At 55.1% G+C, this 24097-nt stretch overlaps 10 protein-coding genes across 10 annotated transcripts; 4 read left to right on the forward strand and 6 right to left on the reverse strand.

Moving 5' to 3' along the window:
• Window positions 1-2018, reverse strand: BO72DRAFT_445943 (alpha/beta fold hydrolase). Its single transcript, XM_040944179.1, has 8 exons — window positions 1814-2018; window positions 1603-1733; window positions 1404-1456; window positions 1230-1337; window positions 1060-1169; window positions 649-988; window positions 527-578; window positions 1-425 (listed from the first exon to the last, which is right to left on the reverse strand). The coding sequence occupies exons 2-8, from the start codon at window positions 1679-1681 to the stop codon at window positions 148-150; spliced, it is 1020 nt and encodes a 339-aa protein (XP_040803638.1). The 5' UTR covers window positions 1682-1733; window positions 1814-2018; the 3' UTR covers window positions 1-147.
• Window positions 2019-2223: 205 nt separating this feature from the next.
• Window positions 2224-3905, reverse strand: BO72DRAFT_445946 (pinin family protein). The gene is made up of 4 exons (XM_040944180.1): window positions 3669-3905; window positions 2982-3576; window positions 2810-2878; window positions 2224-2718 (listed from the first exon to the last, which is right to left on the reverse strand). The coding sequence occupies exons 1-4, from the start codon at window positions 3677-3679 to the stop codon at window positions 2299-2301; spliced, it is 1095 nt and encodes a 364-aa protein (XP_040803639.1). The 5' UTR covers window positions 3680-3905; the 3' UTR covers window positions 2224-2298.
• A 383-nt stretch (window positions 3906-4288) lies between these two features.
• Window positions 4289-4615, forward strand: BO72DRAFT_456830 (PHF5 family protein; the record flags this gene model as incomplete). Its single annotated transcript, XM_040946299.1, has 1 exon — window positions 4289-4615. One exon carries the CDS (start codon window positions 4289-4291, stop codon window positions 4613-4615), a length of 327 nt encoding a protein of 108 aa, XP_040803640.1.
• Window positions 4616-4898: 283 nt separating this feature from the next.
• BO72DRAFT_475844 (twinfilin) lies at window positions 4899-6504 on the reverse strand (the record flags this gene model as incomplete). Its single annotated transcript, XM_040947355.1, has 4 exons — window positions 6386-6504; window positions 5496-6202; window positions 5079-5330; window positions 4899-5016 (listed from the first exon to the last, which is right to left on the reverse strand). The coding sequence occupies exons 1-4, from the start codon at window positions 6402-6404 to the stop codon at window positions 4900-4902; spliced, it is 1095 nt and encodes a 364-aa protein (XP_040803641.1). The 5' UTR covers window positions 6405-6504.
• A 536-nt stretch (window positions 6505-7040) lies between these two features.
• Window positions 7041-8259, reverse strand: BO72DRAFT_372722 (putative succinate:fumarate antiporter (Acr1); the record flags this gene model as incomplete). Its single annotated transcript, XM_040941054.1, has 5 exons — window positions 7041-7654; window positions 7735-7933; window positions 7989-8038; window positions 8095-8142; window positions 8202-8259. 5 exons carry the CDS (start codon window positions 8257-8259, stop codon window positions 7041-7043), a joined length of 969 nt encoding a protein of 322 aa, XP_040803642.1.
• Window positions 8260-10844: 2585 nt separating this feature from the next.
• BO72DRAFT_466747 (uncharacterized protein) lies at window positions 10845-12388 on the forward strand (the record flags this gene model as incomplete). The annotated part of the gene is made up of 4 exons (XM_040946789.1): window positions 10845-11569; window positions 11624-11772; window positions 11860-12177; window positions 12348-12388. The coding sequence occupies 4 exons, from the start codon at window positions 10845-10847 to the stop codon at window positions 12386-12388; spliced, it is 1233 nt and encodes a 410-aa protein (XP_040803643.1).
• Window positions 12322-14086, reverse strand: pex26. Its single transcript, XM_040942127.1, has 2 exons — window positions 13399-14086; window positions 12322-13335 (listed from the first exon to the last, which is right to left on the reverse strand). The coding sequence occupies exons 1-2, from the start codon at window positions 13857-13859 to the stop codon at window positions 12414-12416; spliced, it is 1383 nt and encodes a 460-aa protein (XP_040803644.1). The 5' UTR covers window positions 13860-14086; the 3' UTR covers window positions 12322-12413.
• A 171-nt stretch (window positions 14087-14257) lies between these two features.
• BO72DRAFT_475848 (CAF1 family ribonuclease) lies at window positions 14258-18763 on the forward strand. The gene is made up of 7 exons (XM_040947356.1): window positions 14258-14887; window positions 14945-15037; window positions 15094-15320; window positions 15369-15999; window positions 16059-16658; window positions 17365-18038; window positions 18109-18763. Exons 1-7 carry the CDS (start codon window positions 14653-14655, stop codon window positions 18391-18393), a joined length of 2745 nt encoding a protein of 914 aa, XP_040803645.1. The 5' UTR covers window positions 14258-14652; the 3' UTR covers window positions 18394-18763.
• BO72DRAFT_424428 (cysteine-rich PDZ-binding protein) lies at window positions 18500-19470 on the reverse strand. Its single transcript, XM_040942874.1, has 3 exons — window positions 19157-19470; window positions 18978-19101; window positions 18500-18866 (listed from the first exon to the last, which is right to left on the reverse strand). The coding sequence occupies exons 1-3, from the start codon at window positions 19328-19330 to the stop codon at window positions 18778-18780; spliced, it is 387 nt and encodes a 128-aa protein (XP_040803646.1). The 5' UTR covers window positions 19331-19470; the 3' UTR covers window positions 18500-18777.
• A 2023-nt stretch (window positions 19471-21493) lies between these two features.
• BO72DRAFT_373018 (uncharacterized protein) lies at window positions 21494-22318 on the forward strand (the record flags this gene model as incomplete). Its single annotated transcript, XM_040941063.1, has 2 exons — window positions 21494-21813; window positions 21868-22318. The coding sequence occupies 2 exons, from the start codon at window positions 21494-21496 to the stop codon at window positions 22316-22318; spliced, it is 771 nt and encodes a 256-aa protein (XP_040803647.1).
• Between the last annotated feature and the right edge of the window lie 1779 nt (window positions 22319-24097).

A 24097-nucleotide genomic window follows, 5' to 3' on the forward strand; every position in this document is an offset into this window, starting at 1 on the left:
CGCAGTCACTTGGAACACAATCCAACCCAACTAGTAAGTATGAAGCAACCCAGGGAATCAATCCAGCAATTCCCACCCACAAAGACGTAACCCACAAATAAAGCAATACAAAAGCCCCCTTCCTTCAGGTAGGAAAAAGCCAAACTCTCACAACCTCGACAGCCCCGCCCTCCCAAAGACAACCTCCTCCAACCACCACGCAATAATCTCATTGACCTCCTCGGGCTTCTGCCACAGCGCCCAATGGCCCGTGTTCACCTGCTTGTAGGTCAAATGCGGGATGGTCCTGGTCATGCCGCCGCCGAGATTAGGCGGCAGGGCGGGGTCCTTGAGGGCCTGGATGAAGAGCAAGGGGGCGGTGATGCGGCGGTTGAGGATGGCCAGTTCATCCTCGTAATTGATCTTGCGGGTGCGATACCAGTTTACTATTCGCCCCGCGAATTAGCATAGACCTTCCACAGCCCAGCCCCCCCCCGGCCACACACTCATCCAGGAACAAGAGGGAAAGTTATGGGGACAAACATACAAGGTCCTCGCAGCCCATTCCTCGCAAACTCGGCAGCGTAGTACTCCAATTCCTGTACAGCAACACCAACAAGCGTTAGCTTCACCATCACCATCCCCCAGACGAAAGGCAAAAATACATACAACCTCACTCAACAGCCCCGACCCGGCCACCTTCTCCAGCCGATCCCACAGCACCCCGACCTCGGCGTCGAAGGCGACGCTCTTCTCCTCGTCCGCCGTGCGCCCGCCGTACAGCGCCGACAGGAACCGCGCGATCGCCGCCGTCCCCTGCAGGTTCCGCTCCAGCGCCCGGCCCCGGAACTGCAGCTGGTAGCCGAAGTGCGGCGCGATGCGGCGCTCCGTCAGCGCCTCCAGCGACAGGTACTTGCGCGTGGGCGGGGCGTAGGGCACGCAGACGGTGAAGACGTGCGAGACGAGCGTCGGGTGCCACAGGGCGACGCGGTAGGCGAGGGCGGCGCCCCTTTGCTCCGTCACTCGCTGTTAGCTGATTGAAGGTGTTGAAAGAGGGGGGGGGGGATGGGGTAACGGTACCAGTCATGTCCGCCGAGAATGATCTGGTGGGCGTCGAGGAGGGAGGCGAGTTCTTTGATATCGTTGGCGCAGTTGCGGTGCGAGTAGAGATGGATGCTCTCGGGGGCGTCCTAGCTGCTTCTTCAGCGATCGGGGTGCTTGGTGGTGTTTTTGTTGTGGTGAGTCCATACGGTTTGTCCGTAGCCCAGACAGTCCGGGGCTACTACTCTGAGCCCCAGGTTGATGAGCATGGGGATCTGGTAGCGCCATCCCATGGAGAGGTCGGGGAAGCCATGGAGCTGTTTTGGCCAGGTTGGTATACTTCAATTCGAGGCTTTTGTTTACACGGCGCCGATGACACTCACCAGGAAAATGGTGGCGCGGTATACTCCCGACTCCGGCTCGCTGTACAAGTAGCCTGGCAATATATGTAGGGATCAGCCTCGGGTGCGTCTGTCGCTCAACAAACTTGATCAGTGCGGTGCAGTGCATGGGTGTTAAATGTCGCATATCGAAGCAATGGACCACCAAGCCGATCAAAATATGCATGACCTTCCCACATACTGTATGTGTTGCCATTGAGGTTGGCGGAGCGGCGCTCGACTCGCGGGTCGCCGGTGACGTCGATCTTGTCCACCGCCATTTTCTGGATACCACAAGTGAAAGGGTGGTTTTATGCTGCGAGTACAAAACTACTTCGGAAAGGACAGTCAAAAGACAATTGAATTAGCAGAGCGGAAAGGTTCCTGGGCAAAGAGAGGAGAATCTGCCATACCGACTTTCTGTTTAATCTAAGAAATGGTACTTGATGGAGACTCCCCCGCCAGCTGTTCATCACGTGAAACTGAAGCTATATTTAATCCGCGAAGGCACCACGAGGCTGGGCCAGTGGAATTGGACATGCGACGTGACGCTTCGCTCAGTCAGTCAGTCAGTGAGTCTTCCAAATAAGCCGATGGAGTTAACGCAGCTATGAGAAAGAATGGCTCATGGAGACACAAGAGAGGGAGGAGGGGTACATCCCCAGTCCCCCATTGTTTGATCGTTCTGCCGAATATGCCTCGGCTAATGATCAGATGCAAGAGACAGCAGAATGCAGCTACAGTTACTACCATACATGCTCAGACGTACATCGTGCCTGCGTTCCAACTCCGCGCTTTGGCTTTGCGCAGTGTACAGAACGCTGCGGAATTCTCAGAATATGACCATTATAGAGTACAGTTAGATAGGATCGAATCGCCCATAGCTTCAGTTGGTTCTTCAGTAGATTACAGTGTCCTCCTGGTCCTCGACCACCTCTCCGCCGTCATCGTCGTGTGCGCGATGCAGATCATCGTGGCCGTCAGCCACAGACACGACGCTATCATTTGCGGGTGTGGTGTCTTGTGGGGCCTGTTCTGCCTCTTCGGATTTCGAGTCTGAGTTTTCTGCGCGTACAGCATTCTCCTCAGATGCGATCTTGGACTCGTGCGCTTCTGGTTCTGGCACCGACGCCGGTCCCTGAGCATCATCCTGTGTGGTTTCCGGCTTCTGCTCGTCCTCGGCGTTGGTGTCCTGGTTCGGAGCTGCATAGCGTGCCTCAAACTCAGCCCTCTCTCGGGCGACAGTTGCTTCCGCCTCGTGAATCTGTTCATCTATAGCGTCTTCATCATCGGACCGCAACTGCCATGGTTTGTAGTACTTTTTCAGCACCAACAGTTAGCGTTACTTCTCATACAAGCCAGCACCCCCATCACCCCTATAAAACACAAGAGACAAGTGAAAGACATACCAAAACAGGCTCCGCCTTCGTCTTAAGATACCTCGCTGTAGCCAAAATATTCTCATGCCGAGTCCGCATCTGCACATGGTAACAAATTAGCACTTTGCGCCGGAAACCACCCCGGGATTCCCAACACTGCGAAGCGATCCAGAATGACCAAAGAAAAGGGAGGGAAGCTCACCGCTTCCTCCTCATAAGCCCTCTGATACTTCTTCCGTCTCTCCATCCTCTCCTCGCGCCGCTTCTTCTTCAACTCCCCATATTCCTCATCCTGTAACTTGAGCTTATCCTGCTGCCGCTTCTCGATATCCGCCCGCCGTCGCTGAGCCGCCGTGTTCGAGGAGCTCTGGGAGAGCGTGCCCAGCAGCGCGCCGAACAGCCGCTGGCCGCGTTTGCGCTCCTCGTCCTTGCGTCCGGCGGCCGGTCGGCGCGGTGGTGGTGGTGCGCGCTTCGATTCCTCTGGAGATCTCTGGTCTTGGTCTGCTGTGGGTTCCGATGGGACGACAGGCGGGTGGTCGTCGTCGTTTGTTTCTGCGGCCTGTTCTTGTTGTTGTTCTTGGTCTTGTGGCTGGGTGGCAGAGGCGGAGGCGGAGGTACTCAATCGGCGGCGTTTGCTGTCTGTTTCTGTGCCGGTGGCTGTTACATCGTCGCCCGCCTCTGTAGCGGAGGAGGACTGTCGTCGTTTGAGGCCCGCATTTGTCGTTGTGTGATCTGGGGAAGGGAGTCTGGGCTGGTGGTCTTCTGGATCGGGCAGAGCTACTGCCGATGCGAGGGTTCTATGTATTTATCATAGCATCAGTAAAACAAGTCACATCCCTGAGAGCATGTGGCGTATGCATTTATAGAGAGGACTAGAACTGAGACATACCCTTCAGCCATATCCGCACTCAGAGACCAAACGGACCGGGGGAGGTTGTACGAAAGGGTGTCCAAGAAAACCGATAACACCAGAGATTAAGGTACATACACCTTGTAGTCAGGGGAACAAGCAACAAAAATGAGTGGCGGAGGAAGAGAGATCGGACGGAAAATGACCCACGACCGAGAGAGAGAAAATGAAGAGCGTTTCTCAAACCGACTCCCAAACCGATAACTTTAGTTAGCGATGCGATCGATAACTTCTGGCCAGCTGCTTCGGCGGCGGCGGCGCGGGACTGCTCCGTGCACGGACCACGCCTTACCCAATCGGGGTCTGCTGTTGGAGTTCCGAATTCCAATCCAGTTGCAGTGTCAGTGCTGGAGGAAGCGCGGCGATTCTTCTTCTTCCTTCCTTCTTCACTTCCTTTCTCACCTGGACAACACACACACACACCTCCGTCAGCTATTCACCCTTGCTTTGAAATCCTCTCCATTCATCTACGCCACCTACAGCGTACAAAACCCACATCTTCTTTGAGGCCCATCTCTCACCCCTTGCAACCTCAATCTCCTACCCTCACCCTTACCCTCAACCACAGCTATCACCACAACCCCTCTTACATCCTCAAAATGTCCCGCCACCACCCCGATCTCGTCATGTGCCGCAAGCAGCCCGGCATCTCCATCGGCCGCCTCTGCGACAAGTGCGACGGCAAGTGCCCCGTCTGCGACTCCTACGTGCGCCCGACCACCCTGGTCCGCATCTGCGACGAGTGCTCCTTCGGCAACTACCAGAACAAGTGCATCGTCTGCGGCGGCGAGGGGATCAGCGACGCCTTTTACTGCTTTGAGTGCACCCGCCTGGAGAAGGACCGCGACGGGTGCCCCAAGATCATCAATCTGGGCAGTTCGCGGACGGACCTGTTCTACCAGAAGAAAAGTTTTCGAAATCATTGACCTCCGTGCCACTCATCACCGCTTGATTGGGGGAAAGGGCATCCGGGATTTTGGTCCGATTTACGTGATGTGATGCTCGATTTTGCCTGCTCCGGAAGAAGCGCCTCGTCTTGGCTGTTACGAATGATTTGATAAGAAAAGACACACAGCTGGTGGAAGAACGCTCAGCTCTCTAGGTGCCGGGGTGAGGGGCTATATACTGTATCGATCTCATAGAGCAAAAAGCAAGAAAGATGTACAAGAAATCAGGGGAAACGTTGGGTCCACCTGGGGACTAATCATATTTACCGTCCGGGACGTCTCGGTCTCGCGAACCCGCGACTGGGTCCGGTGCTTTGTTGCGGGTGGACCTCTTCCTGCAGCCTCTCGCCGGAGATCTCGTCGGGAGAGGATGCCTCGATCTGCAAGTGCTAAATGTTAGCGGAAGCCCATTATTTTTTTTATTGAAGGCCGTTTGACTGACCTTCTTCGAGACCTTCAGTCCCTGCTCTTCAGCCAGCGCGAGCGCGTGCATGCGGGAACTAGCGTACAGCATGCGCTCTCGGATCGACGAACCCGATGGGCAGGTGTAAATGAAGACCACGGTGTCGGAGTCAGGGTAGTGATAGAACGTGTATCGCGGCGAGGATTCCGGGATGTGCGACTGGACGGCGTTGGCCTCGACGCCCGACTCAGCGACAGCCACCTTGAAAGCCTCCGACTTGACCTCGATGGCCTGTATTTAGTTTGTGAAGCAGATTCGTTAGCGAGACCTCCAATCCAGATGCAAGCAGGCATATCCAAAACCAGATCCTATCCTTCTTTTTCGCTGCCAGTGGCAACCCCAAGAACCAGATAATCACCCGCATCAAACCTACGAGATATAGGGGGAAACACATACCAACTGCACCAGCCCACCAGCCCGCAACCCCGCAAGAGCCGCCTTAACCTCATCGTCCACATGCATCTGGATGCGCATGCCCGACGCGCCCCCGCCCGTGCCCCCCGCGGCGAACAAACTGCCCCGCTGGAAGGTGCCCCCGATGCCAATATCCCGGCCGGGGGTGCCGGACCGGGCCTCCTCCTCCGCGCGCCTCACGGCCTCCAACTCCCGCTCCTTGTCGCCCATCAGATCCTCCCGCCTCCACCCCAGTCCTGCATCCGCGGTGCCACCGGCATCCTTCCGGGCCCTCTCCGCCTCCCGCTCCCGCCACGCCGCCTCCCCGATCACCTCCTCCTCGTCCGTGGCGAAGATGGTCGCCGCGAACTTCTCCGTGCCGAGTTCGCGGGCGAGCGTGGCGCGCGTCGCCGCGAAGAGGGTCTTGTTGCGCACGCCCGCGTTGGAGGGGATGTAGGTCAGGGCGAGGAGTTCATGTTGCGAGTCGGTGGTGGGCCGGCGGAGGAGCAGGTAGATCGGGGTCTTGGGTTCCAGGACGGTGGTGAGTTGCGGGAGGGAGGCGTAGAAGCTGGAGGCATTCGAGGTCGAGGTCGAGGCGAAGGGCAGCGCGGGTAGCGGGGTCAGGCGCTCGGATTGGATGGTCACCGGGAGGCAGAATTGGGTGGCGTCGGTGGTGAAGCTTGTGAAGGCGGTTTGGAGTTCTTGGGAGACTTTGGGGACGTATCATTAGTTTTGGGGTGGTTTTGTTGAGGGACAGGCAGGAGGGGGTCTTGGGTTTTTGATGGAAGGTGGCCGATGTCGTAATTGTCAGGGGAAGAGAGGTCGGGAAGAGGAACAGGGAAATAGCGGGGAGCTTGGAGACGGAGAAGAGTGCAGTTGAGATGGGAACGTACCTGAGATTCCGGACTGCATCTTGAAAGAGAGACACCAGGACTGATGTGGGTGTTCTCTGATGCTGGAGGTGGTGGTGGTGGTTGTTGCTGGCAGTTGATGGGGAAGAGCGACGGATGTTTACTGCGGAGTGGACGGAGGGGGCGGCCAGGGCAGAAGGGCAGAAGCGGTGTGTCTGGCGGGGTTCACTTCAAAGTTCAGTAAGACGAGCGGAAGAGAATCGGGGCATGCGGGTTTCTATTCTTAACTTCTACGTACTTATCTCGATTTTCAGTCCAATTCGCAAACCTTTCTCTATTTCCATACTTGATCAACCAGTCATTGCTACTCTGGGTTCATAATCATCATCATCATCATCATCATCATCATCATCAGGCACTTACAATCGATATTCACAATTCTAATCAACTTTCCAAAAAAGGTATAGATACAAAGGAAACATGCGACCAAAACAACACGACGTGATATATACAATTAACCCCGGATGTGAATCTTCCAGAATTGGCTATCCAGGCCTCCAACCAAACATATAAACAGGAATCCCTTATCTCAAAAGCAGTGATCGAAAACGCCACCATGCTCAATGGTATCAAATGCTTTCGAAAACACATGGCGGCTCACTCCTTCCTACCCGCATAACACCTTTTCTCCCCACGGTTACTCCTCAAAAGTGCCGCCAACGAAGGGCCACCGCGATGACTCAAGCTTGCCCTTCAGGAACTCATAGACCGTGAACGTGACGGCCTGGCCCGGGGCGACTCTCATCACACGGGGCGTGATACCCTTGTAGAAGGCGGCGGCGCCCTCCTGCTTGAACATGTCCTTGGCGATGACCACGATTCGGGTCACGGCGGACTGGCCGGGCTCGGCGCGGGTCTTCTGCAGTCTCGTCTTGATGGTGTCGATGGGAGCGTTGGAGAAGGGTCCGACGGCACCGGAGATCAAGCCGATGCAGGTCGTCTGGTAGGACGGAAGCTGCGAGTTGGCGTACTCGGGCTGGCTTCGCTGCAGGAAGGCCTTCAGCTCCGTGTATGCGGTGAAGTTGGCGGCCTGGTTCGTTCCCTGGCGGAGGGCGGTCAACGAGACACCGCGGTACAAGGTGCTGAACCCTTCCTCCCGGATGACGGTGAACAGGGCGTGCGGGGCGCTGCGGTACTTGGGGGTGTCCAGAGGGTCCGACAGACTGTGGTGTTGTGCTTGCAGACGGATCTTGATGACTTCCATCGGGTTGACCACCGCCACGGCTTCCGTCACACCAGCGCAGAGACCAGCTATTGAGGGAGAAAAAAATGTCAGTCAGGACTTCCCTCGGGCCGGCCCAATTCAGTGAAGCGCAGGCCTGTCGACATACCGAGGAAAGTGGCCTTGCTGGTCACGGCTCCAGTCTCTTTGTCCGCGAGCCATTGCTTGTACGTTTCGTAGGATGTGAATCGGATGGCCATCTTCGGAATGATACCTCCCAGAACGGCTCCGAGACCCTTGTACAATCCCAATGCGGTTTCTCTCTTGACAATGTCGACACCAGTGGCAACGAACCCGCGTGGTTTAACCTGGGTCAGGCGTGTCAGCCGGAGCGCGGATAGTTTGCGCGGAGGCGCTACTTACACCAGGGGCTCTGGCCCGACGCGACAACTGCATGCGGACTTTGACGGTATCTGAATGCCTGTCAGGGGACCATTCTGACTGTTCTTGGTAGGGTCGAGTGTCTTACCTAGGGGATGGCACACGAGGGCCTCCATCATACCCGCACCACCACCAGCTGTCGCAAGTCAGTATTGTGCGGCAGCGAGTGCGCCGGGAGAGACCAGAGCTTCGTACCGATCAAATTTACAGCCGGGGAAGCCGGCTTCTTGCCATTTCCTCCTTTCGCAGACATGATGAAAGACTGTGTGATTCAGAAAGTAGAAATCGGTGCAATTGACGCTCAGGGCTACACCAGGTAGAGTGAGAGCAGTCGAAGCGAGGCGATTGTATGCGCTTTCGTTGGCAATGGCAAAGACAAGGCAAGGAACCCAAGGCGGATAAAAGAAGGGAAGCAAGGAAAAGAGGAAAAAAAGAAAGAAAGAGGAGAATGAAAAGACCTCGTTCTGGAGCGCAGGGGAATCTTCTTTTTTTTTAATAGGGTGCAGGATTGACGGATCGGTGGTTCACAAGCAGTGCCAAATAATTTGCTGGTACGGGGAGATACGGAAGTATAGCAACTACGTTCCCTCGGCTCGACCAAGTCAAGGTATTTAAAATCGGCGATTGAGAAGGAGGTCACTGGATCTGGGGTCTAGCGGGCCAGTCGCGCAAAATGACTGGCCTGTCCCGGATAATAAGAGTCACAATAATACTAATAATGGGGATCGCAAAGGGGGAGGGGGGGGGGGGGAATGGGGACTCGGCAATGAGGATCTCTACTACGTACTTGCTGGGCGGACGGACAGGATGAGTTTAGCCCTGAGAAGCCGGGCGTGGAGAAGCTATGACGGGGAAGCGGAGGAAGCTTCGCTGGACGAGCGGAACTGCGGATGAGCTGCCGCCGCTGCAACAGCCGAAAATTATTCGCAACGAGGAAGAAGGATGAATATGATGGATGGTATGAGAGGAAATAGGACTGGATGTCTTTGATCTTTACTTCGACAGGGGAGGAGCATACGACCTTCTTATACGCTGGTCCTCCTCATTTTCTACTACGACCATCATATCAAGGCATCAGCTACAGTGAGTGCACTGACAGTACATCGGTACAATACATCATCCTCATGCTCATGTCGCCTGGGGGGGGGTCTGTCTCCTCCTCCACCACCTCCTCTCCACGTTGTCGTCCTCGCTCTTCCGAGGCTTCGGGTCCAAGGACGGACGGTTTGGCCTGTCAGTCTGGCAATCCTAGTGACTGACTGACTGACTTGGTTGTACCCGGCCAATCTTCCTCCGAGCGGTGCCACTGGGCAGGGAGAGCGGAACCACACACACACAGTACTTTGAACAGTCAAGAGATTCAGCCCAGCAAACTGCATCGGGCAAAGAACCAGAAACCACCTTCACATGCTGGACCCTTCTTGTCGTCATCTGCGTGTCGTGAACAACATCATCATCATCCTCCCACATTCAGAGTTTAGAAGCTTGTGACAGTGATCCCCCTCTGGAAAACCTTAGTCAGAGTTTCATGGCGAACTCAACTTCATTGTATGTATGTATGTACTGTAACAAGTGTAGCCCACCCTCCCACTCAGACTCACAGTCGCAGACTCGCAGGTAAGGTAGTCACGGGTATTCCCGGGCCAAGAACCTGGAGATCGAAAATGCTGCCGAGGTCGTTTTCCCCCTCAGGCCTTCTCCTTCCCCGGAGTTCTCTGGACCGGTCGCAGCGAGAGCTTCGGCTTGGGGGAGATCTCGTCCCCTCCAAAAAAAGAGATCTTGTGACTTTTGTGAACCACCGGAGTTCTACCTTTGCTCCGATTTTCGCAGGGCGACGGTCACATAAACTAAATTAAAGCGTGGTGGATGTGATTTTTTTTTCTGTTGCAGTATTTCCGGACGGAGTGCTTAACCCCCACGGTTCAGGTTTTATCCATGGTCTGCTGACCGTTTTTCCCCCGGCGGGTTGGCTTGCTTGCGTTGTCTGCATTCCGGCAAATTCTTGTTACATGGAGAGGACTCGCTTCTGACACGTACTCCGTACATTCACTGCAGAGTGCGGTAGTAGATGAAAGAATGATAGCGATCATCGATCGGATCAGGTGACTTCTTAGGCGTGGCGAGTTAAAGCAGCCTGAGGCTCGGATCTAAGATCTTTCACATGCTGCTGGTCGCACTGCATCGGAGGTCTGTCTAACCTGGTTGTGAGGAGTATCTCTGGGGAAGAGATGGTCTCCGACGAGGTTGGCAAGTGCCTATCTTATGCCTTGTGGAAGCTCTATAGTAGCTCTCTCGAGTAACGTTTTGTAGGAGCAGGATGATTAGGAGGGTCACGTGCTGCGACGGTAGATTGTTGGCCCGACAAGTTCCAGCTCAGAGTATACTGCTTCGACTTGGCTGATACTGACCCCGGATACTGACTGATACTGTGAATTAGGACGGAGTGCTCCAGACACGATCGTCAATCTAAGTCTTACCTGGCGCTACAACGCCGGAAGTATGTATGATAGAACAGCGCACATGCATGTCCACGCCCAACTTCAGGCAGAATGGGACCGCCCGGGAGATCTTTCAGCCTATCAGTTTATCAGGTCGGCCCTAGATTTTGACCCCGATCGACCACCGACACACAACTTGTCCATCATGCAGCGCGAAAATGGCACAATCCGAGTTTTTGCTCAGTAGCTATAAGGCGAGGGGAGGGAGACGCTTGGCAAGAACCACTGCACCTCTCTCTGGGGGACTCTTACGGAAAAGCTTAGTTGGATCAAAATCATGAGCGTGGCCTCGCCTGCCCAAACACCACCACCGCCATGGTACCGCCGGGGGCCCGGGGGCATGGGACAAGCCCTGCAAACGACGGCGCTCTTCATCCTGCACCAATGGCTCCTGATCGGGATCGGGGTCGTCTGCGTGCTGGCGTACTACTTCCCGAACGTGGCGAAGAACGGGGGCATCATCCGGTCCGAGTATAGCGTGCTGTACGGGGCGATGGCGCTCATCTTCCTGATCTCGGGGCTCAGCGTGCCGCGCGAGAAGCTGTTCCGGCACCTGCTCAACTGGCGGCTGCACGTGCTGGTGCAGGGGTTCTCGTTCGTGGTGATCCCGGCGCTGATGCTGGCGGTCGTGCACATCATCCTGGCGGGCGATCCGCAGCAGCGCATCGACCGCGCCGTGCTGGCCGGCTACGTCTTCCTGGCCTGCATCCCCACGACCATCGCCTCGAACGTGGTGATGACGCGCTCCGCCGGCGGCGACGACGCCGCCGCCCTGGTGGAAGTCATCATCGCCAACTTCCTGGGCCCCTTTGTCACGGCCGGCTGGACCATCGCCCTCCTGCCCGCCGACCCGGCCTTCGACCCCTGGCGCGGCGCCGCCGCCGCCGGCGGCGGCGACCTCTCCGACATGTACCGCGACGTCTTCAAGCAGCTCGGCCTCGCCGTGCTGCTCCCGCTCGTCGTCGGCCAGCTCGTCCGCTGGACCTGGCCCGACCGCACCGCCTGGGTCCTGCTCACCTTCAAGCTGCCCAAGCTGAGCACCGCCTGTCTGCTGTTGCTGATCTGGTTCGCATCTCCCTCCCTCCCCGATCCCATCCCAAGTCTAACACACCCGAAAAGGTCAACATTCAGCTCCTGCTTCGCAACCGGCGCCCTCCAGACCCTCTCCGTGCAGACCATCATCTTCGTCACCCTGTTCAACATCGCCCTCTACATCTTCATGACAGCGGCCTGTTTCGTCCTCTCCCGGCCCCCCGCCTTTCTGGCGCGTGTGGTGATCCCCATCCCCGTGCCCGGCTTCCTTTCCCGGTTCACGGCAGCGGGGAGGAGGAATCCGGGGGAAGACGACCCAAAAGCGAGGAGGGTGGAATTCCGGCCGTTTCGGCCCATGGACCCCAAGGAAGCCATCGCCGTGTGTTTCTGTGCCCCCGCCAAGAGCAATGCGCTGGGCATTCCGTTGCTGTATGCCATGTGGGGGTCGTTGGAGCTGTATCTGAAGGCGAAGACCTCCGTGCCGGTGCTGTTGTTTACCACGGAGCAGATCTGTGTCGCGCATTTCTTTGTGCATTGGTTTAAGAAGTGGAGGGTGCGGGTGGAGGGGACGACTCGAATTGGGGAGGGGGAGGGATGGGGGGATGGGGATGCGGCGGTTGCGGGGAGGAGTGGAGGGGACGGTAATGAGCAGGAGGGAGTTGGTTCTGTTGAGGAGGGAGTAACAGGGAAAGGAGGGACCGCGGAGAATGGGGAATGGCGGGAGAAGGACGCTTCGACCCTTGTATAACCGGCCAAATTTCGTCAATAGATTCGTACAATAGAATAAGAATTTACAGGAATAAGGAAACAGAACGTGGTTGGGGACAAGTCGATTACGACCCTATACATTGAATAACCACAGACCATGGTTTCGTCATCAGATATAGCTCACTTTCACCCCCATCCCTATCGTCCCCTTGACTTTCTGCCATCCCGCGCCTGTGATCCTCCGAATGCGCTCCCGGATATCCTGTCGGCTCAGCGCGAACAAGATCCCCAGCATGAAGAGCATCGTCCGCGCGAACGAGAGCGGGTTCCCCGCGATACTCTTCCGGATGAACTGCATCAGATTGCGGACCACATTCGTCAGGGCTTGTGACCGCTTGGCTCGCGTATCGGGCTTGTCTGTCTTTTTGATGCTTTTCGAGCCGGACGGCGAGAACGCAGTGCGGCCAGTGGCAGAAGCTCCAGTCTTCCCATTGACCTGCTTCTCGGTGCTCTTCCCTCGACCCTTGATACTGCCGTTCGGATACGTCTTCTCAATCCCATAATCCACCTCGCTGCTGCTCCGGCCATGGCCCTTCGACTGCGACTGCGCGGCAGCAGCAGCAGCAGCAGCAGCAGCAGCGGCGGCGGCGGCATCCTCTTCCACCCGCCGTCGTTCAGCCTCGCGCGCTTGTCTTTCGAGCTCCGCGTCTTTCTCCCACTGCAGCGCCGCAGCGCGCAGCTCGCCTTGCTGCTTCTCCTCCTTCAACCCCTCTAATGTCTGCAAGAACACGTCTTTCCGTTCTTCGTCGAGGACTTCACTCAGGCTGATGAATTCCTGCGCGTAATTCCATTCCTCGTTGCGGGGGAGCACATGCAGCGTGAACAACTCGATAATCCGCACCCGTGCGTTCAAGTCCTTCGGGGTATCCGTCCCGCCATTGGCTCGCTGCAGTGACGTGGTGGACGAGGAGTGGTCGCGCAGATGCTGCTCGGTGATATCTAGGTTCGGCTGACCGGACGACGAAAGATAGGTTTCAAGTCGCTGTTGGTTGAGTTTCTGCGATGGCATATGGCTGAGAAGTAGGGTGGCGCTGATAGAATCGGGTGTGGTCAGTTGGCAAGATCGAGCTGTCAACGCTGAGGAATTCACTCACAGATTATATACAACTTCCGCGTCGACGGAACCCTCGAGACCCTGGTAGCCGGTCTGCACGACGGTCTCCCAGATCTGTCCCTCGCGAACTTGGGACGAAATAGCTTTCCATTCCTTTTGTCCGAATACTGCCTTGCCTTCTTCAGGCCCCAGGTCGACAATGGCGCTCAGCAGGGTGATGTAGAGATTCCAGACTTTGATCCGCCACGTGGGTTGGGCGGCGGCGATGGGCGGTCCGCCGAGGGCTGAGGAGGAGTCGCCGTTGGTGAATTGCTCGTCCTTGCCGCTGGGAGAGGTGATGGCGGGTTCCAACGCGGCGAGCGCTTCTTGGAGCCGTCGTGTGAGAAAAAGTTGAGAAGCTTTTTTGTAGGTCTTGGAGCAGAGTTTGGAGGGCGAAAGTGGTGATGATGTTGTTGTTGCGGAGGAGAGGTGTTGCGACTGAGATGCCGATGGGTCGGCCATTGTAGCTACCGCCAGCGGGAATGCGACAGGCGACTTGAAAGTGATAGAATGGGGGTGGGGAATGAGGAAATGAGAGGTACAATGCTTCCACGGAGAAATTCCACAATTGTAAGTGTGGTTGACAGGCAGATTGTACTTGGAAGGAGGTTGGGGTTGGGGAGAGGAGGACGGAACGCTGTGACACTAAGTAAGGTAGTAGAGTTGGTTGGTCGAAGGCCCGGTACTCCTTCCCATACGGACCGATCGTTTGCTGCTTGCTGCTTGCTGCTTCCAGCTTCACCTCGGCTTGTTCGACAGTCCGGGGTTGTTGCTCTGTCACGGGACAGCTGCCTCAGGCTACCACCCCGCGTTAACGGTTATTCTGTCTGGTGACGGCTTCATGCTTCCATGCTTCATGCATTCCTCCGCCTCCAAGCATCGACTGTGGGTCGCTAATAATACCCATCAATCATTTTCATGTTTAACGGAGCGGACAAATTAGATCAGTGACCACCGCGTTTGAAACAACAATCACAACGAGATGATATCGTCAAATCAGAGGAATCTCTAATGACCCTTCCAGACCATCCAGATCATCTTCGTTCCTTGAGTCCTTTCTTCCTACCCCTGGTTTCGCCTGATAAGCAAAACATTGGCCTCAGTTCCTGCCCACACCGAAGTCTGTGGGTGGTATATTTCAACCTCGCTCAATCTAGACCCCATTTAGTCTCATTCTCTGAAGGCAATCTACTATCATCATTACTCTTATTATTATTGTCATCCCTCAACCGTCTACTACGCATAAATAGAAAGCATGGATATCACCGCTCAGAACTTTGGGCTAACTCTCCCTATGCTCCTAGACGAGTTGTCAACCTGCTGTTTTGTAGCCCTGGACTTCGAGTTCTCAGGAATAGCAAAATCTCTCGATGGAGGCACGAGCCGGAGGAGCACGCTTCAGGAGCGGTACGAAGAGGTCAAGACATCTGCCGACCACTTCCAGATTCTGCAGGTCGGCTTGACCATCTGTCATGAAGACCCGAAGGAAGGTTGGGAGTCCTCCATCGATTTGCTTCCCGAACAAAGGCGCTAACTGGAAGGCGAAGGTATCTACACCCTGCGGCCGTATAACCTGTATTTGAGCCCGATCATTGACGACAGGCTCGGAATCGAAAGGCACTGGTCCTTTCAAAGCAGCGGTACGCTTGTCGCAAAGCCCGCTGTCTCTGGTTACTAATCTGCTCTTCCATTCTAGCTGTTTCGTTTCTCTTGACCCACAGGTTTAGCATGGACTCGCTCTTCAGAAATGGCGTGGGTTACTTATCTCGAGACGAAGAGATCAAGGCCGTTGCCAGGGTCACTGAAAGGTTCAAACGTCCGGAAGCGACGACCACAATAGGTGTTGATGAAACCGAGTCTGAATCAATTGCCTTTCTCCAAGAAGTGCGACGTCTTGTGGATGAGTGGCTTGCGCTTGGTACAGTATGTCCCCTCTCCTCTACTCTGTGATGCTCGTCTGATTTCCGGCAGGCCCGTGGTAACTACCTCAACATTCCACCAGCCAGTCGTCCCGGTGCAGTCGAAAAGCCTGGTCTCATGCCGGTGGAGCTTAATAGATTCCAAAAGAGACTCATATATCAACTTATAGAGGTGGAGTACCCGTTGCTGAAAGCTTTCGGACGGCCGGCCGGGTTCCTGCAAATCATAGACCGCGACGAGAAGCGGGAACAAGCCGTCCTTGCGCAGAAAATCGAGTCTACGCAGAAGAGAGCTTGGGAACAGACGGGGTTCAGATGGGTCGCCGAGGCTCTGGCTGGTGGTGATCTCACCAATCTCCCGCAGGACTACTTCAGCAACCGCTGGGCAGGCTTGCAAGGGCCAAGGCCCCAGCTGAATTCAGATCAAATCAAGCAAGGCCTGCGAGCCACTCGACCAGTGCTCGTGGGCCACAATCTTTTCACCGACCTGATATACTTCTGCCGATGCTTCTTCGGGCCTCTGCCGGATCGTGTCGAGGAGTTTCAATCGATGACTCATGAGATGTTTCCTGTTCTGATGGATACAAAATATATGGCTACCCATGATTGCGGTTCCATCAACCCTACGTCTTCCTTGCAAGATATTCACAACAAGCTGGCTCCCAACCCTTACCCGAAGACCAGTAAGTGGCCTTTACCAGGTCCGCCATCTAGATGAGACTAACGTACCTGCTTCTGCTAGAGCTTGCTTCTCGGCATACAAAATACGAAGCTCAAGGCATCAACCATGAGGCGGGCTATGACAGTTTGCTCACCGCCGAAGTCTTCATCAAGCTCTCTGCACAGCTTCGGGACCGGGGCGCAGACGATGAACCTACACCGCCAGCCCAGGAGCTTATCTGGCAGGGTCAACCGATTACACAGATACAGACTCCAGACAGGGGCGCATACAAAACTGAGTTTGGGCAGGGCCAGAGGCTGAGCCTGCCTATCCAACAACAGAATCGAGACAGAAGCAAGAACACACAGGGGACAGGATTAACTCCAAAGTCTGGTCGGCCTGCGTCGGCTGAGTCGCACGAGCAGCTCGTTGAGCACACGATCAATAATTATATGAATCTCCGCACGGGCGAGGCTGAGGAGGCCAGCAAGAGCGCGGCTCTCAGTGTCAGCGCCGGGTCGCCAGGAGCGTCTGGGATGGCGCTGAGACCCAGTAACTCGATAGCAATCCAAGATAGAGCTAACCGTGGACGGCTGATCCCTCGACTAGACGCCAAGTTCTGGAGCACCTACGGAAACAAGTTGCGTGTCTTTGGGACGCAAGAGAGGGTGTGCCACTTTGGTTGAAGCGGATCGAGACCACCAGAAATAGCAATCCCATAGACTCCGGCATGAAGTAATGTAGCGATGAGCCTGTGATTTACATTTACTACAAGTTGCTACTAGCCCGAGTATCCCAATTGCCCAGCGTAACTAAACTGAGTAATGGCGGGGAATGTATGCAGCGTCTATCTAACAGTACACCTTGGTTCAAGAAGGTACCGCTAGCGAAAAATGGCCGCAAAGTACTCACTCTGAGCACCGGAAAAATGATCGACTGGTCGTGGAAAAACTAGAACAGTGACGATAAGGAAATGGTGCCGTGAGGAGAAAGAAAAGAAAAAAGAGGGAACGGATTTGGTGGGGACGGATTATAAAGGGCCTGGTCACGTGCAATGCTAGCCTTGGGACGGGACTAGAATTGTTCCGGCTGGAGTGCCGCCGACAGACAGACAGAGAGAGAGAGAGAGAGAGAGAGAAGCAGGTGACCGCCGCGCCGCCAACTTTTCTCGTCCAGTATCGGCGTCCGGGAGGGAGAGTATATTGACAATCACACCCCCCCCAAACATTTCACATAGCCCTTTGGAGAGATGTCTTCCGGGTCCAATGGTGCCAGGCGCATAGCGTCGCTTCTGCGTGAGTGAATCTTAATTTTCTGTCTTTCCCCATTTTGCTTTGCAATCGGACGACGGACAGCTAAACTGTTTTCTATCTCTCCCAAACAACAGGGCCTTCCGCCTCCGACTCTAGAGTGTGCAGAAGCTGTCAAGAGACCATCGTCCGCCGACAATATGCCTCTGCTGCGACGACGCAGGGCACCCCCGAGACCACGACGGCGCCGCCCAGCTCGGCCTTCCCCGTCGTGAAGCCCACCCACACCATCAAAGCCGGCGTACTGCTGTCCCGGCAGCCCCAGATCACCCGCGACCTGACCGATTTCGAGAAGGCGTACTTCTTCTACCAGCGCCGCCTGAACGAGCGGCTGACGCTCCCCTTCACCAAGTACTTCTACTTCAAGCGCGGCACGCCCGCCGACGAGGACTGGAAGCGCAAGATCCGCGAGCGCCAGACCGCCGCCCGCGACATCGGCAAGTACAACGCCTACTCGAAGGACGCGTGGAACGACGAGCTGCTCGTGGGCGCCGTCGAGTCCGACCCGGCCCACCAGGTCGAGATGCTCGTCCAGGACGCCGAGGCCACCGCCAATGCCACCTCCCAGGACACCAGCAAGAAGGAGGAGATCCCCCGGCCGTTCCCCCGGTGGACGGAGGCGGATGAGAAGGGCGACGACAAGAGTCTGAACCGGGCCCTGCAGCGGACGCTGTATCTTCTCGTGCAGTCGAAGGAGGGATACTGGAAGTTGCCCAGCTCGGCGGTGGAGCCGGAGGAGACGATGAAGCAGGTATGTTTTTTTTCTTCTCTAAAACATAGGTGATTGTGAAAACGCGGCGTCCTCTAACCTATCGTTGCAGGCTGCCCAACGTACCCTCGCCCAGGCGGCGGGTGTCAACATGAACACCTGGTTCGTGGGCTACCACCCCGTCGGCCACTACGTCTACAACCTCCGCAAACCCTCCTCGGAGCTCCGCGGCGAGAAGACCTTCTTCATGAAGGCGCGCATCTTCACCGGCCAGGCCGACTTGACTGGCAATGCTGATAACCTGACCGATTTCAAGTGGTTGGCCAAGGACGAGATCGCCAAGTACGTCCGGCCACAGTACTATGCCAGCATCAAGAACATGTTGGCCGAGCGGTAAACGAAAACCTCCTGAGGATGTTTTTGCTTCGTTTCCACTGCTGTTAGGATAGAATTAGATTGTTGAGGGGGTCTGCGGGGTGTGTGTGGCAGTTAGAACCGGGAATATCTGCATATATTTTGTATGTGTGTGTGCGTGTGTGTGTCATGTATAACTAGCTTTTTTTACTACCAAAGTTCTTATTCCAGTTAACTGTTGGATATCATGTGCAAACAACCGTCTGCTGCCTTGACCTTTCTCTTGCAATTGCACCCCTGAACGCCATGCCACTCACGAGAGAGATATTTACCTAGTAATCCCCCCGATGATAAGGAAAAATCATAACACCCACACGGACGAAACCAACATCTCAAACAACAAACCAAACCACAAAAATAGAACCATTCACTTCAAATTAAACTTCTGCCCCTGCACAACCGGCTGCCCCTTAGCCACCACCCCCTTGGCCAAACTCTTTCCACACATCGGACAAGCTAGATCTACCCGTCAGTAACTTAACGTAACTCATGTTACTCCCATAAAAAAAACACAACACAACCCCTCTCGCAAAGCACACCACCACAAAAGGAGGGGGGGGGACAAACAATTCTTCTGATAAGCGCACCGCTGGCAGTACTTCCGGCCCTGCTCGGTCTTGGTCTTGCACATCTCGCACGAGGACGAGTACGCCGCGTAGGGATTCTTGGCCTTGGAGCTGAGGAGTTTACTCTGGCGTTTTCGGGTTAGTGACAGGTACTAGAAGGATTGGGGAGCAGCGACTAACCTTCCCGATCCCCGTGTTCCCTAACGTGGGTTTCGATTTGTCTGCGTGACTGCTGCTGGCGCTGCCGCTACCGCTGGTCGCGGGGGAGCCGTAGTACATCTCGCTCTTGCGCTTTACGCCCGGGGTGGCTAGTTCGGTTTGTTTGAGTTTCTTTTGGCATTTGGCGCAGACCATTTTGGTGTTTTTTTTTTAGCGGTTGGGGTGGATGGGGTGGGGGGGTTTATTGGTTTGTTTGGGGTTGGAGTGTAGAGCTGAGGGGGTTTCTATGAGGGATTAGGTGAATAGTTGAGGTGTTGGATGCTTGCTGGTGGATGGATGGATGGATGGATGGATGGAGAGATGTGGCGCGGGGCCGGATGGCTATGACGCCACTTGGTGGTGTGGCGCAGTTGCTGGGGGGGTGTGCTGCGTTCGATGTCTTTGAGTAAATGATCATTTGTTTGGTTTCAGTTGGACTCTGGTAATTGTAGTTTCTAGGAAATGGATCGGACTATAATCTGCTGATGATTGACTTGGGTGTTCACTACTGAGGAAGGTTTGGTAAGAGTGGTTTAAGGTGTCATGGTTCTATATTTCTGCAGGCAACTGGCCGCGTACTAGAGGTCCAGAGGTTTAAAGCAGTGTTTAGAAGCAATGCCGTTGGCCATGTAGACCTCTCACTAAGTTCCTCACAAATGAAAGCACAAGATAGAGTCACTCGTCAACTTTAGTAGTGGAATGGTGCTTGTACTCAGAACAATGCTCATCCAATTACAGCAGGGTTAATATCCCACTAGCAAGTGACAAGTCATAGTTCGAAGAATATTCCAGGTCATCGTGCCTTAGCCCCCAAGAAGGCCAATAACCACCAATATCCCGAAAACACATGCAAATCCTCGGATTCGCCTGCAGTTTGCTTGGGCTGACACAGGAACGAGATCCACGCCACGCTGGCCGGCTGGTGTGTATCCTTTCGAGACCCGAGACGCAGCTCGGAGGAAACCTGAAATCCACTTTAGCGAAATCATAACAATATGGATGGACTACAGCTGGATAAAGTGCAGTCATCTGCGACGGTGGGTGGTGTGGCAACTGGCGAGGATTAAATACTGACTTCGCCCACTTCGGCTTCAGCTCTTCTTCACCCACCCCCAACCTCGAGCCCACCAATGTCCGACCAGCAACTCCCAGTCGTTATTGCTCAGCTAACTGGACTCTCAGCTGTTCTGGACTCTCAGCTTTCCAGGGGTCCACTCTTCAGAGACCTGCATCGCATCATGGCAGGGCTGTCTGGTGGTTGCTTTTTTGTTTCCCAATGGCTGCAGGGTGACCCGCCACTCGTGAACTGGTTGGTCTGCATCGGTCACTGATGCGTTGCTAACCCAGACCGCAGACTGGATGCTTCCAGACGGCGAAAGCGAAGACCAAGACTGAGAGAAAGCTACTGACATAAACTGACAAGAATAGAAAGCACGCCTGCGCACAGGAAAGAAGAGAAACATCAAACTATTGGCGGCGCATGGTGCACAGTCAAACCAACTCTTTGGAACCTTTAGCTCCACGCTCCACGCTCCACGAGCGCCAATTCCAGCAGAGTGGTTCGGCCACTTGCTGTCCAATCTTTCTGCCAGACCTTCATTCTGGCAAAGCCAACCAACATGCTCTGTCCCCAGCCATGGCAATATAAAACAGTGGCCCCTGGTGGTGGGAATTGCCACGGCTGGGCGTTCTCATCCTCGGGCTTCTTGTCAGATACCCGCCGATTTTCGTCAGGACACAATACATCACCAGTGGCTTCTACCATTGTTTCTCCTAGATTGACACGTATCAAACGTCACCTACACCTTCATCCTGCCTGAGGTCTACTAGACTGTGCTGGAGGAGACAAACTTCGCCAAAAGTCTTATCCCTGACTCTGGCATTTTGCTTTTTTTGTCAGATCCTTCTTGGCCGCCCGGACCAGGCTTGGACTTCCTACTAGCTTCTCGACTACTGACGCCTTCTTCCCTCATTAGCTCTCGATCAGCGGAATTGGACGGCACGTTTAGGTCGAACACGGCGTGGCCAACCGGGGGGGTGGTGAGTCCCTTGCTTCAAGGAGGTTAACGAAAGGGGACCTCGACTACACAGCGGCACACCTTCACCGCGATTCTATCCTCCCAATTTTCTCTCAGATATTTCTTCTACTCTCTCGACGGAATTGATTTCCTTAGTCTGACGACCGTTCAATGCTTAAGGTTTGAACCTCAAAAGTGGTGGTTGATCTAGGGTGCTTGTCATACGTCCGGGCGGGTCAAACACGGGGTTCTGCTGCGATATAGATTATACGGATCACACGCTCCCCAGGAAACCGAGACAATGCCTCCCAATGGCTCTTCGTTCACATCTTTGAATCTCCCATCAGCATTTACCCTCCCGCGATGCATGGAGTACTTCACCGTTACTGCGGGACCCAACACGGATCTTTGGCGCAAACCAGGTGTCCGTGACACCGCCACCGCTCCAATCGTCTTCACCTCACTCCGACGCCGGTTCGAGGTCGCCGAGGTGACCGTGACCGCGGATTGGGAGATGGAATGGGATCAAGGCGGGCTAGTGATCTTCGCCGGAGCGGCACCGCAGTCATCAGAGGATGGACCGATGCACCATGTGCCATTATCACCACCGCTACCGGGAACGTCTCCCGCCGCCGCCGCCGCTCGACTCGGAGCCACACCCCATGCTAATGTCAGCCCCGGCAAATGGGTCAAAGCCGGCATGGAGTTCTGCTCCGGGACGATGAATGTCTCCAGTGTTAGCGCCACGGTCGACGGCGCGGACTGGTGCGCCTCGCCGTTATCCTATCCGGAACACGGCCCTGCGATGGTGCACTCGCTGCGGATCAAGCTGGAGCGAGTCGGCCACGCCCTCTGGATCTGGTACCAGGTGCCCGCCGTCGCGGCGCCGTATGCGATGATGACGTCGGGTGCGCTGCCCAGTGGGATGTGGCGCAAGCTGCGGGAAGTGACCTGGTTCTTCTACGGGGTCGAGGACAAGTTCGTGCACGTGGGCGTGTACGCCAGTCGCCCGAACCGGCTGTCGCGCAGTGCGACGATGTGGGAGATGATGAATGGGGATGGGTCGGAGGGGACGGGGGCGGTGGATGGATTGGTGGTCGAGTTTGAGGATCTGGAGATTTCTTAGGAGTTGATTCTTGTGCTGGAGCTTCTCGAAATGCTCATGGCGATGTTTGCTGCTGCAGGATAGCATGCATGATGGGCGTTTCCCGGGTTTTCACGAGTTTGAAGACCGCTGCTGCTGCTTCTCTTTCTTTCTTGAGTGTGTCTCCTTGGTAATCTGGTTATGGCGAGAGCGGAATCGGCGTCCTTGACGGGGAGCTTTCAGTGGGAGCTACTTAGGTGTCTGGATGCATTGAGGGTCCAAGTTGCTATATAGGCTTTTAGGTACTGTCCAATCTACCGAATGTTCTCGTTTCTAGAGATCGAGAGGCATATCCGACCTCCTCGCAATGACACCTTATTCTTCGGCGTCATTGGCCAGCATCCTCCTGGAAAATGTATTTCATTTTCGAGTCGATGCATCGCCACCCACTCCATTCTTTGAACAGCTGATGCCATCGACAAGATTTTCTTAAGTCGTGTTCGTGTTCAGGAACTGTCCAGCAACCCATCGCAATCTGTGCAGTCCAGTCCAGTCCAGTACACTCTTCTTATTCACCCACATAAACATCGACGTTCGCGGATCCGGCCCATCGAAACACACATCTACCTCTCTGGCAGAGATGCATGCATGCAACCCCGAACCGGTCAACAGACCACCGAGTCCAAGTAGTCCAAAGATCTTCCCGAGTTCTCTGCCTAGAGTTCGGGTATGGCCATGCTCAACTGCCTCTCTTATCTGTTGCCTGTCTTATCTACCTAGGTATAGCGAAATCAAACCAACAATCGCGGCGTTGTCATGCGACAGTTGCCCGGATGGAGCAGCCCCTCCATAGCCAGCCCGGTGCCCGCCCGTTCGCCTAGGGCCAGGGCAGGGCATGGCAGGGCAGGGCACCAAACCCCTCGACGCTTTCCGTGGGTTCCGCTCCCGACCCTCCCTTCCTCTCCTCTCCACCGCCGGGCCTGTTCTTGAGAATAGTGGAAACGAGGATGGAGAAAGGGGGAAAAGGTTTTCTTTTTCAGTGTACTGCAATCGCCTCACAATCAGGGGAGGGAGAAAAGGGATACGAGAATTTGACGGGTTATAAAAAGAACAGATCCCCCCAATATTTCGGCAATAAGGGGGAGGGGCATCATGGTGATGGAGACGGTAGATGGACTCGACTCCGCAGTGTGGGATAGGGGAAGATGAGAATGAGGGATACGAGAAATTGAGAGACGAGACAAGCCTCCAGGGTTCAGGTTGTTGTGTGAGTGAGGTCCTTTTGAGTGGCTAAACAATGGGATTGATTTTGGAATGAAAGCTTTTTTTCCCACCGGTTCATGTGCTGCACTTGGATGTACTGTACTGTACATAAATAATTTACTGCAGTGTAGTGTAGGAATGAGTAAGTAAGTTATAGTTACTGTAGTCAGCTTGTTCCCCAATGGTTGAGCAGGTAACTTAGTGCCAGCACAGCAAGCAACTGTGGGACCCCCTCTCTCGGAGGCTGCAGCAGCGCAGCAGCGCAGGAAGATCCTGCGGCGGAGATCTTGGTGTGCATATCGACTCCGTAAAGTCCAGTAACCTGCACCGATGGGGAATGCCCAGATCCGAGAGTCTATTCAGTTACTCCGGCCTATACAAATCAGAACTTCTGGTCCGATGGATGTTTACTCGAATGCTGGAGCTGGTTGTATGATGTTTTTTCTTGTTGTTTTGTTTTGTTTTGTTTTTCCCTCTCTTCCTTGGGGGGGGGGGAGCGCCCGGTGGAGATCCCGAATCACAGGAAGGGAAGATTATTGATGGCGCCACTATTTGGGG

Source organism: Aspergillus fijiensis, assembly GCF_003184825.1.
Source record: "Aspergillus fijiensis CBS 313.89 unplaced genomic scaffold BO72scaffold_12, whole genome shotgun sequence".
Lineage (NCBI taxonomy): Eukaryota > Fungi > Ascomycota > Eurotiomycetes > Eurotiales > Aspergillaceae > Aspergillus > Aspergillus fijiensis.

What these genes read in the sequence shown, in the direction of transcription:
- BO72DRAFT_445943 (XM_040944179.1), bottom strand. Translation starts at nt 1,681, where the DNA reads ATGGCGGTGGACAAGATCGACGTCACCGGCGACCCGCGAGTCGAGCGC. An exon ending in ACCGCGCCACCATTTTCCTG is followed by an intron (nt 1,338 to 1,403) that starts GTGAGTGTCATC and finishes TGGCCAAAACAG; the next exon opens with CTCCATGGCTTCCCCGACCT. An exon ending in GAATGGGCTGCGAGGACCTT is followed by an intron (nt 426 to 526) that starts GTATGTTTGTCC and finishes CGGGGCGAATAG; the next exon opens with TAAACTGGTATCGCACCCGC.
- BO72DRAFT_445946 (XM_040944180.1), bottom strand. An exon ending in GGGCTTATGAGGAGGAAGCG is followed by an intron (nt 2,879 to 2,981) that starts GTGAGCTTCCCT and finishes TACCATGTGCAG; the next exon opens with ATGCGGACTCGGCATGAGAA. An exon ending in CGAAGGCGGAGCCTGTTTTG is followed by an intron (nt 2,719 to 2,809) that starts GTATGTCTTTCA and finishes GTGCTGAAAAAG; the next exon opens with TACTACAAACCATGGCAGTT.
- pex26 (XM_040942127.1), bottom strand. Translation starts at nt 13,859, where the DNA reads ATGGCCGACCCATCGGCATCTCAGTCGCAACACCTCTCCTCCGCAACA. An exon ending in GCGGAAGTTGTATATAATCT is followed by an intron (nt 13,336 to 13,398) that starts GTGAGTGAATTC and finishes CGATTCTATCAG; the next exon opens with CGCCACCCTACTTCTCAGCC.
- BO72DRAFT_475848 (XM_040947356.1), top strand. Translation starts at nt 14,653, where the DNA reads ATGGATATCACCGCTCAGAACTTTGGGCTAACTCTCCCTATGCTCCTA. An exon ending in AGTGGCTTGCGCTTGGTACA is followed by an intron (nt 15,321 to 15,368) that starts GTATGTCCCCTC and finishes GATTTCCGGCAG; the next exon opens with GCCCGTGGTAACTACCTCAA. An exon ending in CAACCCTTACCCGAAGACCA is followed by an intron (nt 16,000 to 16,058) that starts GTAAGTGGCCTT and finishes TGCTTCTGCTAG; the next exon opens with AGCTTGCTTCTCGGCATACA.
- BO72DRAFT_424428 (XM_040942874.1), bottom strand. Translation starts at nt 19,330, where the DNA reads ATGGTCTGCGCCAAATGCCAAAAGAAACTCAAACAAACCGAACTAGCC. An exon ending in GGAACACGGGGATCGGGAAG is followed by an intron (nt 19,102 to 19,156) that starts GTTAGTCGCTGC and finishes CGAAAACGCCAG; the next exon opens with AGTAAACTCCTCAGCTCCAA. An exon ending in GTGCGCTTATCAGAAGAATT is followed by an intron (nt 18,867 to 18,977) that starts GTTTGTCCCCCC and finishes GGGTAGATCTAG; the next exon opens with CTTGTCCGATGTGTGGAAAG.